We start from the raw sequence: 14,172 nt of genomic DNA on the forward strand, positions 1-14,172 counted from the left end.
TATGGAAAGTACTTAAAATAGAATCTGACACCACATAAGTGTTGCTGCCCTAGCTATTATTCTATAGTGTTCTAATCTTTCCTGACTGTTTTCATTATAACTCAAGTGGAAATGCCTTTCATTCCTTCCTAAATTAGTCAAAGCTGATGGTGGTAAATTCACATGACAGAAAGAAGGCACCAGCAAGTTATTTAGAAAGCATACTTGTTGATTTATTATCTTGAATATATCATAATTTATATAAAGTACTCATAAGACTAATTTCACAGTAAGTAAATATAGTGTTAATTAGGACTTTGAAACTAAATTATTTTAAGATTGCTTGGCTGTATATCTTCAGATAAGAGTCATCCCTGAAAGATTGCCTTCTCTGTCCCACTGAAGTAGAACTTCTCTTAAACTTTTTAAATTACAAAAATCATCATGTAGAAAATAGAGCAAAGGTGCAAATTTCCTGATATTCTAATCCTGAGATACCCAAGTTATTTTTCCTCATGTTTTTAACATAAAATGCTTTAAAGCATTTATATGCATGATGCTAGCCTTTGCTCTGTCCACAAGACATCTCATGTGCTTTCAAGACATGTTTTACGAATCATAGGAGAAAAGCATATAAAAATGCCATCCTATCCCTGTTTTCAAAAGATTGTCAATGTGGGCCCTGGCTGGTGTTGCTCAGTGGTTTGAGAACTGGCTTGCAAACCGAAAGGTCCCAGTTTGAGTCCTGGTCAGGGCTCATGCCTAGGTTGGGGGTGGATCAGTGTATGGATGTTTCTCTCTTTCTCTCTCCCCCTTTCTCTATAACAACAACAACAACAACAACAACAATAACACCATCACCACCAATAGCGAGGAAGATGAATGAAAGAATTAAAAAGATGATCAGCATGGACCCCAAACTTAAAATTTAACAACTATTTACTGACAACTAGTGCTTGTTAATTAAATTTTAGAGGAAGGGGTTATAGGCTATAAGCCTAGAATAATTTTAATTAGGGGTCTGCAGAACGACAAGCCCCCAACCGCCAGTCCAGGACGACAATCTCCGCATTCCCTGGGAATCGAGAACCAAGTGCTTGCCGCGCGACGCGTAACTTGACGTCCGCCCCGAAACTGCTGCCACTCTTCTTAAGGGGCAGCGGTAGGAAGCTGAGCTCAGAAAAAAGATAGCAGGCCAAGGAAGGTGCGAGCCCTCCGCGGGCTACCCAGAGGTAGCGTTTATTCACCTATCCGCGCTAACTTCCCTGGAGGGCGCTCCCAAGCTCCCAGAGGGAGGCGTGTCATGTGCCGAACTGAGGCTGCGCGAACTCCCGGGGCCCGGCTGGGCGTCTCTCTCGCGCACCGCGTCGCCGTGGAGACGTGGGCGGGGCCGGCGCGTGGCCTCTGAGCTGAGGCGCGGGAAGCGCTTAGCCGGCTAGTGCTGCATGGGCTTAGGGGGCTGGTGGGCGTCTGACGGCTCCCCGCGAGACTTCCCTGAGGCGTAATTCTGAAGGGCTTGACTTCCCAAGGTATGAGGCCCGGTCTGACCGACCCTAGCTTCAGCCTCTCGGGCCGAGAGCCCCCCTGCCAGCGCATGTTTACTCCGCCGAACTGGTCCGGGTTACTCTACTGTAGCAGCCTCCGCTTCCTCCTCCAGAAAAGCAGGGGATGCTGCCCACCTCCGGGGCACGGCGGGAGTGGAGGGGAAGTGAAAAGAGCGCGCAGAACAGCTCCCGGGGCCTGTCCTCCTTGCCGAGGGCGGCGCTCGTGTCGTTTTGCTGAATGTTGGCTTATCTTCAGTATCTGTCGCGGGCGCTGCATGCTTCCGCGCCTGTAGTGTGCTACAAGCGGGTGTCAACAAAGAGCCCGCGTACATGCGCGGCTCTTTAACGTGCGCGGATCTGATTCGGGGTTTCTGTATGCCTGTTGCGCAGCCGGACGAGGGGCTAGCGTAAACAGACCTCAGGGGTCCCGTCTGAGTCCCAAGAGACCAAAAAGGCAAACGGCATTCAGATGAAGCTTCCCCCGTGTGGGAGATTAGTGCTTCGTTTTATTTGCTGGGATGCCGTTTAGATTTCTTCTTAGTTTCTGTGTAGAGGTATAGTAAATATTAGTTGAATAGGTGGTGTTAAGGATCTGAGTACTAGTCCCAGCTGTACCACTTATTGGTGACCTCGAGAACTTCATTTATAAAATGGCCACCCTGTTGGAGTAGTTGTATTAAAAAGCAGGTAATTGATGAAGAGTGCTTAGTGCCATACCTGGCACAGAGTACCCAGTTCATATGTGTTGTTGTTGTTATTGTTTTAAATAAATCCGGAGCCTGGGCTCCAATAGGAGCCGGGCCTGGGAAGATTCGCCAGGAGGCAGTTGAGGTGGAGTAGGTGCTGAGCTGGCCTCACCGCCACGCCCTCCACGTGGGCTGGAGAGATTGCCTGGGCGGCAGAGCGGGGTCTCGTGCACCCACCCCGCCCACTCCCCCGTAAATGTTTTTTTTTAATGTAATCTCTACGTTTTAGATTGCATGGTGCCAGCCTAAGTGCCATGAAAGTATGAGGTTTGGAGGTGGCAGGGAAGACTTTCTGGAAGTAGTTGAAACTTATTGTGGGGCTTAAGATATAAATTTAGGTACTGTGTTTGTTTCCCTGCTTCTTTTAGTAGGGTCATTCATTTCTCAGACATTGTTAGAAGCCACAAAATGCTGTAGACACTTTTTAAAGATACTTTTCATTTATTTTTCAAATTAACATACATAGTTTTAAAACACTAGTATTAAAAGCTTTTTATATAAAATAGCTGTCACATTCCCGCTATAGTTCCCATTTTTCTAGCTGTTTCTCCTGCTGTTACTTATAAAGTGAAAGTAAATATCCTCACAGGTGGCACTGCTTTTATCTGTGATTGTTAATTTCACACGTTAAGTCACAAGTGGCAAACACAAAGCCCTGGGCCAAATCTGGTCCTCCACCTTGTTTCTCTCCAGTGGCAGCTCCGGGCTCTTGCTTAACTGTTAAGGAGTAGTTACATTTATACAGTCCTAAAATTATATTCCGCCCTTTAAAGGCAATCCGGAGGCTGATGTGGCCCCCCCCCCACCCCATGAAAATGAGTGACACCCCTTCTTAAGTGCTGACTATTATTCGTGGTAGATAATCACTTTGTCTTCCTTTCCTCATTTCACCAATGTGGTTATGTAATTTGTTAAATTAGTAGTGTTTACATTATATAATATTCACTGCTGAACCAAGTACTGAAACTCTGTACATACCATCTTTTTTTCTGAGAGTTAATAATTATCTTATTTTTTAAATTTTTTTAAAAAAGATTTTATTTGTTTATTTTAGAGAAGGGAAGGGAGGGAGAAAAAGGGAGAGAAACATAAATATGTGGTTGCCTCTTGCACGCCCCCTACTGGGGACCTGACTGGCAACCCAGTTATGTTCCCTAGACTGGGAATCCAACCCCAGACCCTTTGATTGGAAGGCCCGCCCTCAATCCCCTGAGCCACACCAGCTAGGGCTAATTGTCTTATTTTTTTTTCTTTTGCCTAATATTCATGCACAAATCACTAAATTATTTTTTCTGAATGCTTCAGCATTACTAATATGGCTATCAGTTATTTTTTGCATACTCTCAAAACCATCAGATTCTTCTTTTTCCTGGAGACATTCCTCTCCTCTGATCTGGTGGCTCTGTGTTACCTAGTTCTAATCCAGGGACTTCTTTTCACATCTATCCTGGGATTTACTTCTCTTTGCTATTCTCTTGTGTTGAGTTCCCTGTTGTCCTGACCCCCTTTAATTTTTTTCTTGATTTGCTTCCATGGCTTTTGGAGCACATTCTCCTTAACTCTACTTCTATTTCTTCCTCCTCCTCCTCCTCTTCTTTTTCTTCTTACAGCGTTATTGAGATATACTTCACATACCATACAATTCACCCTCTTAAAGTGTTCAATTCAGTGGCTTTTAGTTTATCCACGTAGTTATGCAACCATCACCATTATCAATTTTAGAACATGTTCATCACCCAAAAAAGAATGTTAATGTCACTCACCTGTTAGTAGTCACCATCCATTTCCCTGCATTCCTCCCAGCTCTTGCCAATCACCAGTTTACTTTCTGACTCTAGATTTGCTTACTCTGGACATTTCATATAAATGGAATTATATACTATGTGGTCCTTTGTGATTGGCTTCTTTCACTTAGCATAATGTTTTCAAGGATCATCCATGCTTGAGCAGGTAACAATACTGTTAGGGTTGTCAGTGATTCGGGCTGTGAAAGAATTCACAAAGAGAAGAAAATGGAGAGTAAAGGTTTTATTTTTACTTTCCCAAGGGAGGGAAAGGGCGAGGTGCAGAGATATGCACCAGCCCGGAGAGATTAGCACGATGTTGTAAAGCACGATGTTTCCGATGTTTCCGTTGGGCTGCTGATCAGGTTGTTGTGGTCTGGTGTGTCCTGTTTTGTTAAGTTCCTGGAGCCTCTGCCTCTTCAGGATGCTTCCAATATTTTTCTAGTCCTGGGGATAAAGGCTCGTGAAACAATTAGGGTCAGCCATTTTTTACCAGGTCCAGCCAGCTCTGGGAAAGAGGGCCTGGAAAAGTGGCTTTTGTCCTATTAAGTACTGCATTTTTTAAAAAATGACTGTTTTGTTGCATGGGTATAACATATTTTGTTTAGCTGTCCATGAGTTGGTAGACATTTGGGCTTCCACTTTTTGACTATTACAAGTAATGCTGTTATTGACTTTTTTTTCCAATTCCCTTGGAAATATACCAAGGAGGAATACTGCTAAATCAAATGGTAACTCGGTTTTTTTTTGAGGAACTGCCCACCTGTTATCCAAAGTGCACCATTTTACATTGCCACCAGCAGTGTCTGAGGGTTTCAGTTTCTTTATATTCTTGCCAACACTGGTTATTATCTTTGTCTTTTTTATTATAGCCATCCTAATGGTGTCATCTCATTGTGATTTGATTTGCATTTCTCTGATGGCTAATGATGTTGAGTATCTTGTAATGTGCTTATTCACTGTTAATATATCTTGTTTGGAGAAATGTGTACTCATATCCTGCATTTATTTTAAAAATTGGGTTATTTGTCTTTTTATTATTGAGTTGTAGGAATTAAAAAAATATATAATCTAGCTTTTTTTGCAGCGGGTTTGCTGCCAGAACACAGGTGTTGAGAAAACCACCACTAAATCAAAGCCAAAGCAGGAAAGGAAAAGACTCACATCAATATTGTGGTCATTGGATGCGTAGATTCCGGCAAGTCCACCACTACTGGCCATCTAATCTACAGATGTGGTGGGATTGACAAAAAGAACCATCGAAAAATTTGAGAAGGAGGCTGCTGAGATGGGGAAGGGCTCCTTCAGGTATGCCTGGGCTTTGGATAAACTGAAAGCTGAACGTGAGTGTGGTATCACCATTGATATCTCGCTGTGGAAATTCAAAACCAGCAAGTATTATGTGACCATTATTGATGCCCCAGGACACAAAGACTTTGTCAAGAACATGATTACAGGGACATCTCAGGCTGACTGCTGTCCTGATTGTTGCTGCTGGTGTTGGTGGGTTTGAAGCAGGTATCTCCAAGAATGGGTAGGCCCGTGAGCATGCCCTTCTGGCTTACACACAGGGTGTGAAACAGCTGATTGTTGGTATTAACAAAATGGATTCCACTGAGCCTCCCTACAGCCAGAAGAGCTACAAGGAAATTGCTAAAGAAGTCAGCACCTACATTAAGAAAATTGGCTACAACCCTGACACAGTAGCATATGTGCCAATGTCTGGTTGGAATAACGACAACATGCTGGTGCCAACTGCTAACATGCTTGGTTCAAGGGATGGAAACCCACCCGTAAAGATGGCAGTGCCAGTGGAACCACGCTGCTTGAAGCTCTGGATTGCATCCTACCACCAGCTCGTCCAACTGACAAGCCCCTGTGTCTGCCTCTCCAGGATGTCTACAAAATTGGTGGTATTGTTACTGTCACTGTGGGCTGAGTGGAGACTGGTGTTCTGAAACCTGGCATGGTGGTACGTTTGCTCCAGTCAATGTTACAACTGAAGTAAAGTCTATTGAAATGCACCATGAAATGCACCATGAAATGCACCAAGAGCGTAGCTCTTCCTGGGGACAATGTGGACTTCAATGTCAAGAACATGTCTATCAAAGGTGTTCGTGCTGGCAGTGTGGCTGGTGACAGCAAAAATGACCCACCAATGGGAACTGCTGGCTTCACAGCTCAGGCAATTATCCTCAACCATCCAGGTCAGATCAGTGCTGGATATGCACCTGTTCTGGATTGTCACACAGCTCGTATTGCTTGCAGATTTGCTGAGCTGAAGGAGAAGATTAATTGTTGCTCTGGCAAAAAGCTGGAAGATGGCCCAAAGTTTTTGAAGTCTGGTGATGCTGCCGTTCGTTGTTGATATGGTTGCTGGCAAGCCCATGTGTGTTGAGAGCTTCTCTGACTATCCTCTTCTGGGCCACTTTGCTGTTCGTGACATGAGACAGGTGCTATTGGTGTCATCAAAGCAGTGCACAAGAAGGCAGCTGGAGCTGGCAAAGTCACCAAGTCAGCCCAGAAAGCTCAGAAGGCTAAATGAATATTATCCCCAACACCTGCCACCCCAGTCTTAATCAGTGGTGGAATAATGGTCTCAGAACTGTTTGTCTCAATTGGCCACTTAAGTTTAATAGTAAAGGACTGGTTACTGATTACAATGCATCGTAAAACCTTCAGAAGGAAAGGAGAATGTTTTGTGGACCATTTGTTTTGTGTGCGTGTGTGGCAGTTTTTAAGTTATTAGTTTTTAAATCATCAGTTTTTAATGGAAACAACTTGACCAAAATCTGTCACAGAATTTTAAGACCCATTAAAACAAAGTTTAATGAGAAAAAATATATATATATTTAATCTAGATATAGGTCCCTGAGCATATTTGCAAAATATTTTCTGCCATTCAGTGAGTTGTCTTTTCACTTTTTGATAGTGTCTTTGAAGCACAAGTATTTTTAATTTTGACAGTTTCCGATTTTACTATAACTTCTCAAGGGGTATCTTAATGCTTTTCTTCCTGCACGTTGGAAACAGTGTTTTCTCTACTGTGACATTTGGTTTTGGTGCAGGACCTCTTGGTTTTGAGAAACTTTCTTCCTATTTGCTTGGTAATTTCCTCCTGCTTCGTATCTCTCTTTCTGAAAAACCCGAAACCCATCAATTTGTGAACTACCTTGTTTCACCTTTACCTCTGCTCACTTTGTTCCCACGGGATCACTTTTGCTTTAATTTGTATTTTGAAATAATTTCAAACTAATAGAAAAGTTGTAAGAATGATACATGGAACCCTGATATACCTTTGTTCACATTACTACTTTTTAACTTTTTTGTCCCTGTCCTTTAAAAAATTTTCTCTTTGATGGTTACAAGATGGGGTTTTTCCAGGTCTATAGTTTTCTCCACGTTTCTCACTGGGCATTCTGTGTAAGGAAGAGCCTGGCTCCATTTTTTTGGTCTTTATATTTATTTCTGTTATTAGCCTGGAATTATGAGTTCCTGTTTCATTTAATGTGTTATAACTTAGTACTCTCATTAATTATTTTGGTGCTCAGATTTTCCCTATTTTATCTGCAAATTTTTCTGCAAAAGATGTGTCCTTTTAAAAAAAATTATGTATTTTTAGAGAGAGGGGAAGGGACAGAGAAAGGGAGGGAGAGAAACACAGTCAGCCATCTCTCTCATGCTCCCAACTGGGGACCAGGCCCACAACCCAGGCATGTGCCCTGACTGGGAATTGAACTGGTGACCCTTTGGTTCACAGGCCAGCACTTAATCCATGAGTTACACCAGCCAGGGCACAAAGTGTCCTTTTAAAAGAACATCCAACACCGCTACCACACAAAAAAGGTAATTTAAAATAATTTATTAAAAGATTAAGTTAAAAAATTAAAGTTTACATTCCCCGATTGTTTCATGTTTTTTTGTTTGACAGTGGATTTGTAGTTAGTTTGTTAAAATCAGGATCCAAAATTAAAGTGCATGCACTGCATCTGGTTAATGTGCATCTTAAGTTTCTTACTGTGTAAGTTTCTTCCCCACCCCCCTTTTTGGCAGTTTATTTATTGAAGGAACTGGGTTGTTTGTCCTGTAAAGTTTCCTACATCATTGATTTTGCTGATTGCAGAGTCATTTTATCTGCCCCTCTATTTCTGTAAGTTGGTACTTAGTTCTAGATAAGGTTTGATAATGTTTAAATTCAAGTTTTTGCCAGGAATACATCACAAGTGGCAGCACTTCCTCAGGTTTCTTTATTTTGATCTTTTTCTTCTTGTTGGAGGTCATTTCCAAATATCTCATTATTCTTGACTGTCCATTTATAATTGTTAGCAACTGAGAAGTTAGTTGGAAGCTCCCAGTGCCTGAGCAGGAGATACAGTTTGTGAGCTTCTTTAGGGGCAAGCCTGCACCTTCATAGATAGAGGTGGGGCACAGATGTCAGAATCTGGAGGTCTATTAATTCTTAGCTTCTTCTGAGGGACTCTTTTTCGGTCTCCTACTGGGAGGTACAAGTACTGCTGCCAGAATTCTGGACTAGGGCTGGTGGAGGGTTTGGCTGTATACCTGCCTGGCCAGGTTGAGGAGAAGATCAGGGGCCCCAAATGCTCACCGTATATACTTCCATTCAGTCCTCTCATTTGTGGCCTGTGGCTTCAGTTCTGGGAGCCTTTCCTTGTTTCTCTTACTTCTGAGCTATTCTGGGATTCCGTTGGCCTGCTTCTCTTCGGTATCCCATGCTGTCAGTTTTTACTTTCTCGAATCTATTAGGTCAGTTAATTTTCCTTTTTATACTGTCTTGTTGCAAAAGTTTGTGGAAATTTTTTGTTTCCTATGATCTCTTCTCCCCTCTCTTGTATCCTTTATATTCTTTACTGTCCTCTTAGGCAGGCAATCTATACATTTAACTGGAAGTCCTCACCTAATAAGCTTTGTTTTTCTAGGGCTGTCTTTTACATTTGATTATCATTAATGTGTGCTCCAACTCAGAAGCAAGTTCATATTCATATCTTTACTGAGATCAAACTGGTGACCTAGTCTTTCTAGTATTTATATATCTCACCTGTCAGGTTCGGACATTGTTTTAGATGCTGGAGATACAGTGGTGAGAAAGATTTGGCTTCTGTTTTCATGGAATTGATACTCGAATCGGGGAGGCAGGTATTATAATACGAATAGTTAAAATGTTGGTAGTGTATATAACAAAAGGAGTCTTTGACCACAGATAACATTCTATAGAATCATTATAACAAGGCATAAACCCGAGGCAATGACCCATTTATTATGGCAATATTTTTTACCCAAAATCCCTATTTTAATCATTCTTCCATTTATTTACAGAAATAGCCACTAATGATGACCTTCGTCAGTTGGAGTGTGATACTAAAAAGACTAGGACATAGGTTTGATATCAGTGAGAACTATTGATTTTGTATGGATAAACTCTTTTCTGGCTAATTCCTTGTCTGGTTGTCATTGAAATAGTGACCTTGATTTTAAAGGACGATTTGTTTCTTTTACAATAGAATGAATGCATGCCAGTTACTCAAGGTGGGACACATCTACTCTGTTAGCTTTCCTTCACCATTTACTTAAATCTTACTCCTTTGTCTTACTACTTGTGTCTTTCCAAAGGCTGTGGTAACAAAATACCAGGTGTCTTCAAACAACAGAAATGTATGTAGTGTGGAGGCTAGAAGTCTGAAATCAAGATGTCCACAATACCATCCTCTTTCTGAAGGTTCTGGTGGAAGGTCTGTTCCATGCCTTTCTCTGAGCTTCTGGTGTTGCCAGCAGTCCTTGGTGTTCCTTGGCTTGCAGATACAACACTCCGATCTCTTCTTTCATCACCACATGCAATTCTTGCTGTGCGTCTGTGTCTTCACCTGCCATTCTCCTTTCTGTGTGTATCTATCCTTGTGTCTCTTTTCTTTTTGTAAAGATGACAGTCACATTGGATTAACTGCCCATCTTATTCAGTGTGACCGTATCTCAGCTTACCTCTTAATTACTTCTGCAAAAGACTCTGTTTCCAAATAAGGTCATATTTATAGGTACTACAGGTTAGGACTTCAGCGTATCTTTTTTGGGGGCTAGAATTCAACCCACAACATTGCTATTCCTTTCACATGTTATTTATTCCCTTCACAATGAGTATTATTGGTAGAAATTATCAGCAAATGAAAGTGAAAACTGTGCACAGTATTCCACTGCTGTTGAAAAACTGCCTGAAGATTCTTATAGGTGACAATGACAACCAATTAATCTTGGAGGATAAAAAGAAATTTTGGGGGTAATGGAAAACATACATAAAGATTAAATTAAAAAAACGAAATTTGGGTCTCTACTGATGTTCTTATGAAGGGAATTTGAAGGTTTTGGAGCAACATCTGGACAGGAAAAATGAGCCAATCATAACTTTTTGAGTGTGGTTCACTCTCCTAGTTTCTTTTCTTAGAAAGTAACCTTTAAAAAATGCAATTAAAACTATTTCAAATCAGGGACCTTGCATGTTCACTTAGTGTTGAATTAAGAAGGAAGGGCACAGGCTCATCAATGGAGAACAGATGCAGCTTGTTGTGGTGGGGGTGCTTAGTGGGTGGAGGGACTGAGCAAACCAGAAAAAGGACTCATGGATGTGGACAACAGGGTAGTGATTGCTGGGAGGAGGGGTGTAAGGGAACCAAATGGCAACTGAGAAAATAATAAAGATTATATATTTAAAAAAAAGATGGACACAGACTTCTGGTCAAGATGGTGGTGGCATAGGGAAACAACAGTAGAGTAGCTGAAGCTGGTAATCAAATCAATGATTTGGAACATAAGGAAGCAAAAACAACCAATCAGAACAAGAAGAGAAAAAAAAAACAAGGATAGTGTAAGCAATCTCTGTGACAACTTCAGGCATTCCAACATTTGCATCATAGGGGTGCCAGAAGGAGAACAGAAAGAGTAAGAAATTGGAAATCTATTTGAAAGAATAATGAAAGAAAACTTCCCTAATTTGGTGAAGGAAATAGACATTCAAGTCCAGGAAGCACAGAGAATCCCAAACAAGGTGGATGCAAAGATGTCCACACAAAGACACACCATAATTAAAATGCCAAAGATTAAAGATAAAGGGAGAGTCTTAAAAGCAGCAAGAGAAAAGCAGTTAGCTACCTACAGGGGAGTTTCCATAAGACTGTCAGCTGATTTCTCAAAAGAATCTTTGCAGGCTAGAAGACATTGGCAGGAAATATTCAAAGTCATGGAAAGCAAGGCCTTACAGGCAAGATTGCTCTACGCAGCAAAGATACTTAGAACCGAAGGGCAGATAATCTTCCCAGACAGGAAAAAACTAAAGTTCATCATCACCAAACCATTATTATATGAAATGTTGAAGAGATTAATTTAATAAAAAGATCAGAACTATGAACAATAAAATGGCAATAAATACGTTATCTGTCAACAACTGAATCTAAAAAACAAAGTAAGGAAACGAGCAGAGACAGAATCATGGACACAGAGAACATTTTGTTGGTTGCCAGATGGGAGGACATGAGTGAAGAGGTGAGGGGATTAAGAAATACAAATAGGTGGTTACAGAATAGTCCTGGGGACATAAAGTATAGTATAGGAGATGGAGTAGCCACAGAACTTATACACATGACACCTGGGCATGAACAATGGTGGGGGGTGCTGGGTGGAGGGGGAAAACGGGGAAGAATCAGGACAGCTGTAATAGCATAATCAATAAAATATAATTTTTTTAAAAAAAGGAAGTGTAAGAGAGTAGGAACTGGCATGTAGCTGTTAGCAGTGTGGTTCCTAAGAGGCTTCAGATAATTTACTCTTATTCCCTTTTTCCTTATAGTTAGAAGAGAAGATAAAAGGAATTGATTCATGAAGAACCTGCTCAATAAGTGTATATTAAGCCACTGGTTGAATTTCCATCAAAAAGAGATTAAGTGTGAGAATGGAGAGGAAGGTTGACTCCAGGTGAGTGATGGGATTTTACAAAAAAGCCACCTGAAACTGTGGCTCATATAAAAGCCTGTAAATATTTTTTTGTGTGAAAATAGTAAATAATAGAAAAAAGTTTTTTTCCTAAATTATGAATGGTGAGATATGAAGTTTGGGTAAGGAATTTTTGTTGTTGATTTTGGGTTTCTTCTCATCCAAAGATCACTTCATACCTTATGTTACAATAAAAAACTGTTTTACGTGTGTGGAAATATCTATCATTAGTGTTTTGATTTTGATTCATTTATTGAGCCAGACCTTGCACTGGGTGCTGGGGCTACCACAGTGAAAAAGACAGACTGTACCGTCTTCTCTTAGAGCCCACAGTACACAGGGAAGTGCCACAGTGCAACAGGTTTCTGTGCTTTGCAGAGAGTCCTGAAGAAACGGCCTAACCTCCCTGACAGCAAGGTGCCTGGGTCGGTGAAGATTACTCTGAATGAATTCCCCCAGGGCATGAATGACAACTAGTGCCATGAGGGAGGTTGCAGTTGATGTCCCAGTTGCATCCTGGGTAGATACAGGAGGACTGGAAAATATCAGACCAAAATTGAAACAGGTTATGAAATGGCCCTTGAAACCTCCAAGTCTTACCTGAATGGGTATTCAGCCACCTGAAGGAATTAAAAGGAATTCTTTGGTATGGGCCACCTGGATACTCTAAAACACTAATTGCAAAGCCTTTGGCCAATGAGGTTGGACTGAATTTCTTAGCCATAAAGGAACCTGCATTAATGAATCCATATGTTGGTGAATCTGAAAGGGCGGTCGGAGAGGTCTTCAGAAAAGCAAGAGTGGTGGCTCCTTCATTATTTTCTTTGATGAACTGGATGCCTTAGCAGTTGGAAGGGGCAGTTCTTCAGATCCTGGGAGTACATAGGGCCGACCTTGTGTTGGCTCAGCTCCTAATGGAAATGGATGGCATTGAACAGTTAAAAGATGTGACAGTTTTGACAGCTACTAACTGCCCAATGTTGTGATGCAGTCTGGAAGAACTGATAGAATTGTCTATGTGCCTTTACCAGATGCAGCAACAAGGAGGGAAATGTTCAACCAACAGTTTCTCTCCATGCCAATCAGTCAGGACATTGATCTGGATGAACTCATTCTCCAAATGGACACACATTTGGGAGCAGAGATCAAAGCTGCCCATAGAGAGGCAGCCCTTCTGGTGCTGGAAGAAGACATTCAAGCTAACTGCATTGGGAGAAAACATTTTATTCAAGCCTTAAGCACTGTGACACTGAGAATTCCTGAGTCATTGAGACTCTTCTATGAAGATAATCAGGAGAAGGGTGGATTACCTATACCCTGTAAAAACATATGTATTCATTATGCTAAAAATGCTTTGTAGAGAAAACTTGTTTTGTTTTTATGTTTTGTCTTGATAGTGTCAAAAAAAGAAATCCTCAGTTGATTCAGCGCTGGCCTGTGAACCAAAGGGCCACTGGTTTGATTCCCAGTCAGGGCACATGCCTGGGTTGTGGTCCAGGACCCCAGTTGGGGGTGTGCAAGAGGCAACCAATTGATTTTCTCTCATGCATTGATGTTTCTCTCCTGCTTTCTTGCTCCCTTCCTCTCTCTCTGAAAATAAATAAAATCTTAAAAAAAAATCTTTAGCAAGCAAAAATGCCTGAAATATGTTGGCTGGAATTAAGGGACTTCAGTTCTTGTAGACAAAGTCATATGGATGCAGTGGAAATGACTATGAAAATCTCTGCACAGGAGTTTAAATCAGTTTTATCTGGAGATGGGAGCTGAGTTTTAAAATGCAGACTTCCAGCTTTTTCATTTTGGACCTGGTTCCTTCATCCCATAAATACTTTCCTTATTTCAGAGTCCATGTCAATGCTTTCCTTAATGCCAAACTTGTGGGGATCGGTTTAATACAAGAACATAGATATGCAAGTGGATGAATGCATGGTAGAAAATATTTACAAAAACTTTATTTTTGAAGGCCAAACAATGAAATGGCCAAATAAATGCACCACCCAGGCTTATGTGTCCTTATTTCCAAATATGTATTTGTTCTCATTATAATCCATACCTGCTTTTTTGTTTTAGGCTTCTTAAACTTTACTTATGACAATTAAAGAAAAGAATTAAGAGTTACTGTGTATA

General features: G+C 41.2%; 1 protein-coding gene and 1 pseudogene across 1 annotated transcript in view; both read left to right on the forward strand.

Annotated features, from left to right (window-relative positions):
* Positions 1-1,247: 1,247 nt before the first annotated feature.
* The window catches only part of SFI1 (SFI1 centrin binding protein), a 62,413-nt gene continuing 49,488 nt past the window's right edge, over positions 1,248-14,172 (forward strand). The window contains exons 1-2 of the mRNA XM_036013694.1: positions 1,248-1,508; positions 11,903-12,027. Of these exons, the coding sequence (XP_035869587.1) occupies positions 12,005-12,027 (23 nt within the window). The 5' untranslated portion in view covers positions 1,248-1,508; positions 11,903-12,004. The remainder of the gene's footprint in view (positions 1,509-11,902; positions 12,028-14,172) is intronic.
* LOC114509420 lies at positions 5,509-6,833 on the forward strand (annotated as a pseudogene).

This window comes from Phyllostomus discolor, chromosome 13 (genome assembly GCF_004126475.2).
Source record: "Phyllostomus discolor isolate MPI-MPIP mPhyDis1 chromosome 13, mPhyDis1.pri.v3, whole genome shotgun sequence".
NCBI classification, from domain to species: Eukaryota; Metazoa; Chordata; class Mammalia; order Chiroptera; family Phyllostomidae; genus Phyllostomus; species Phyllostomus discolor.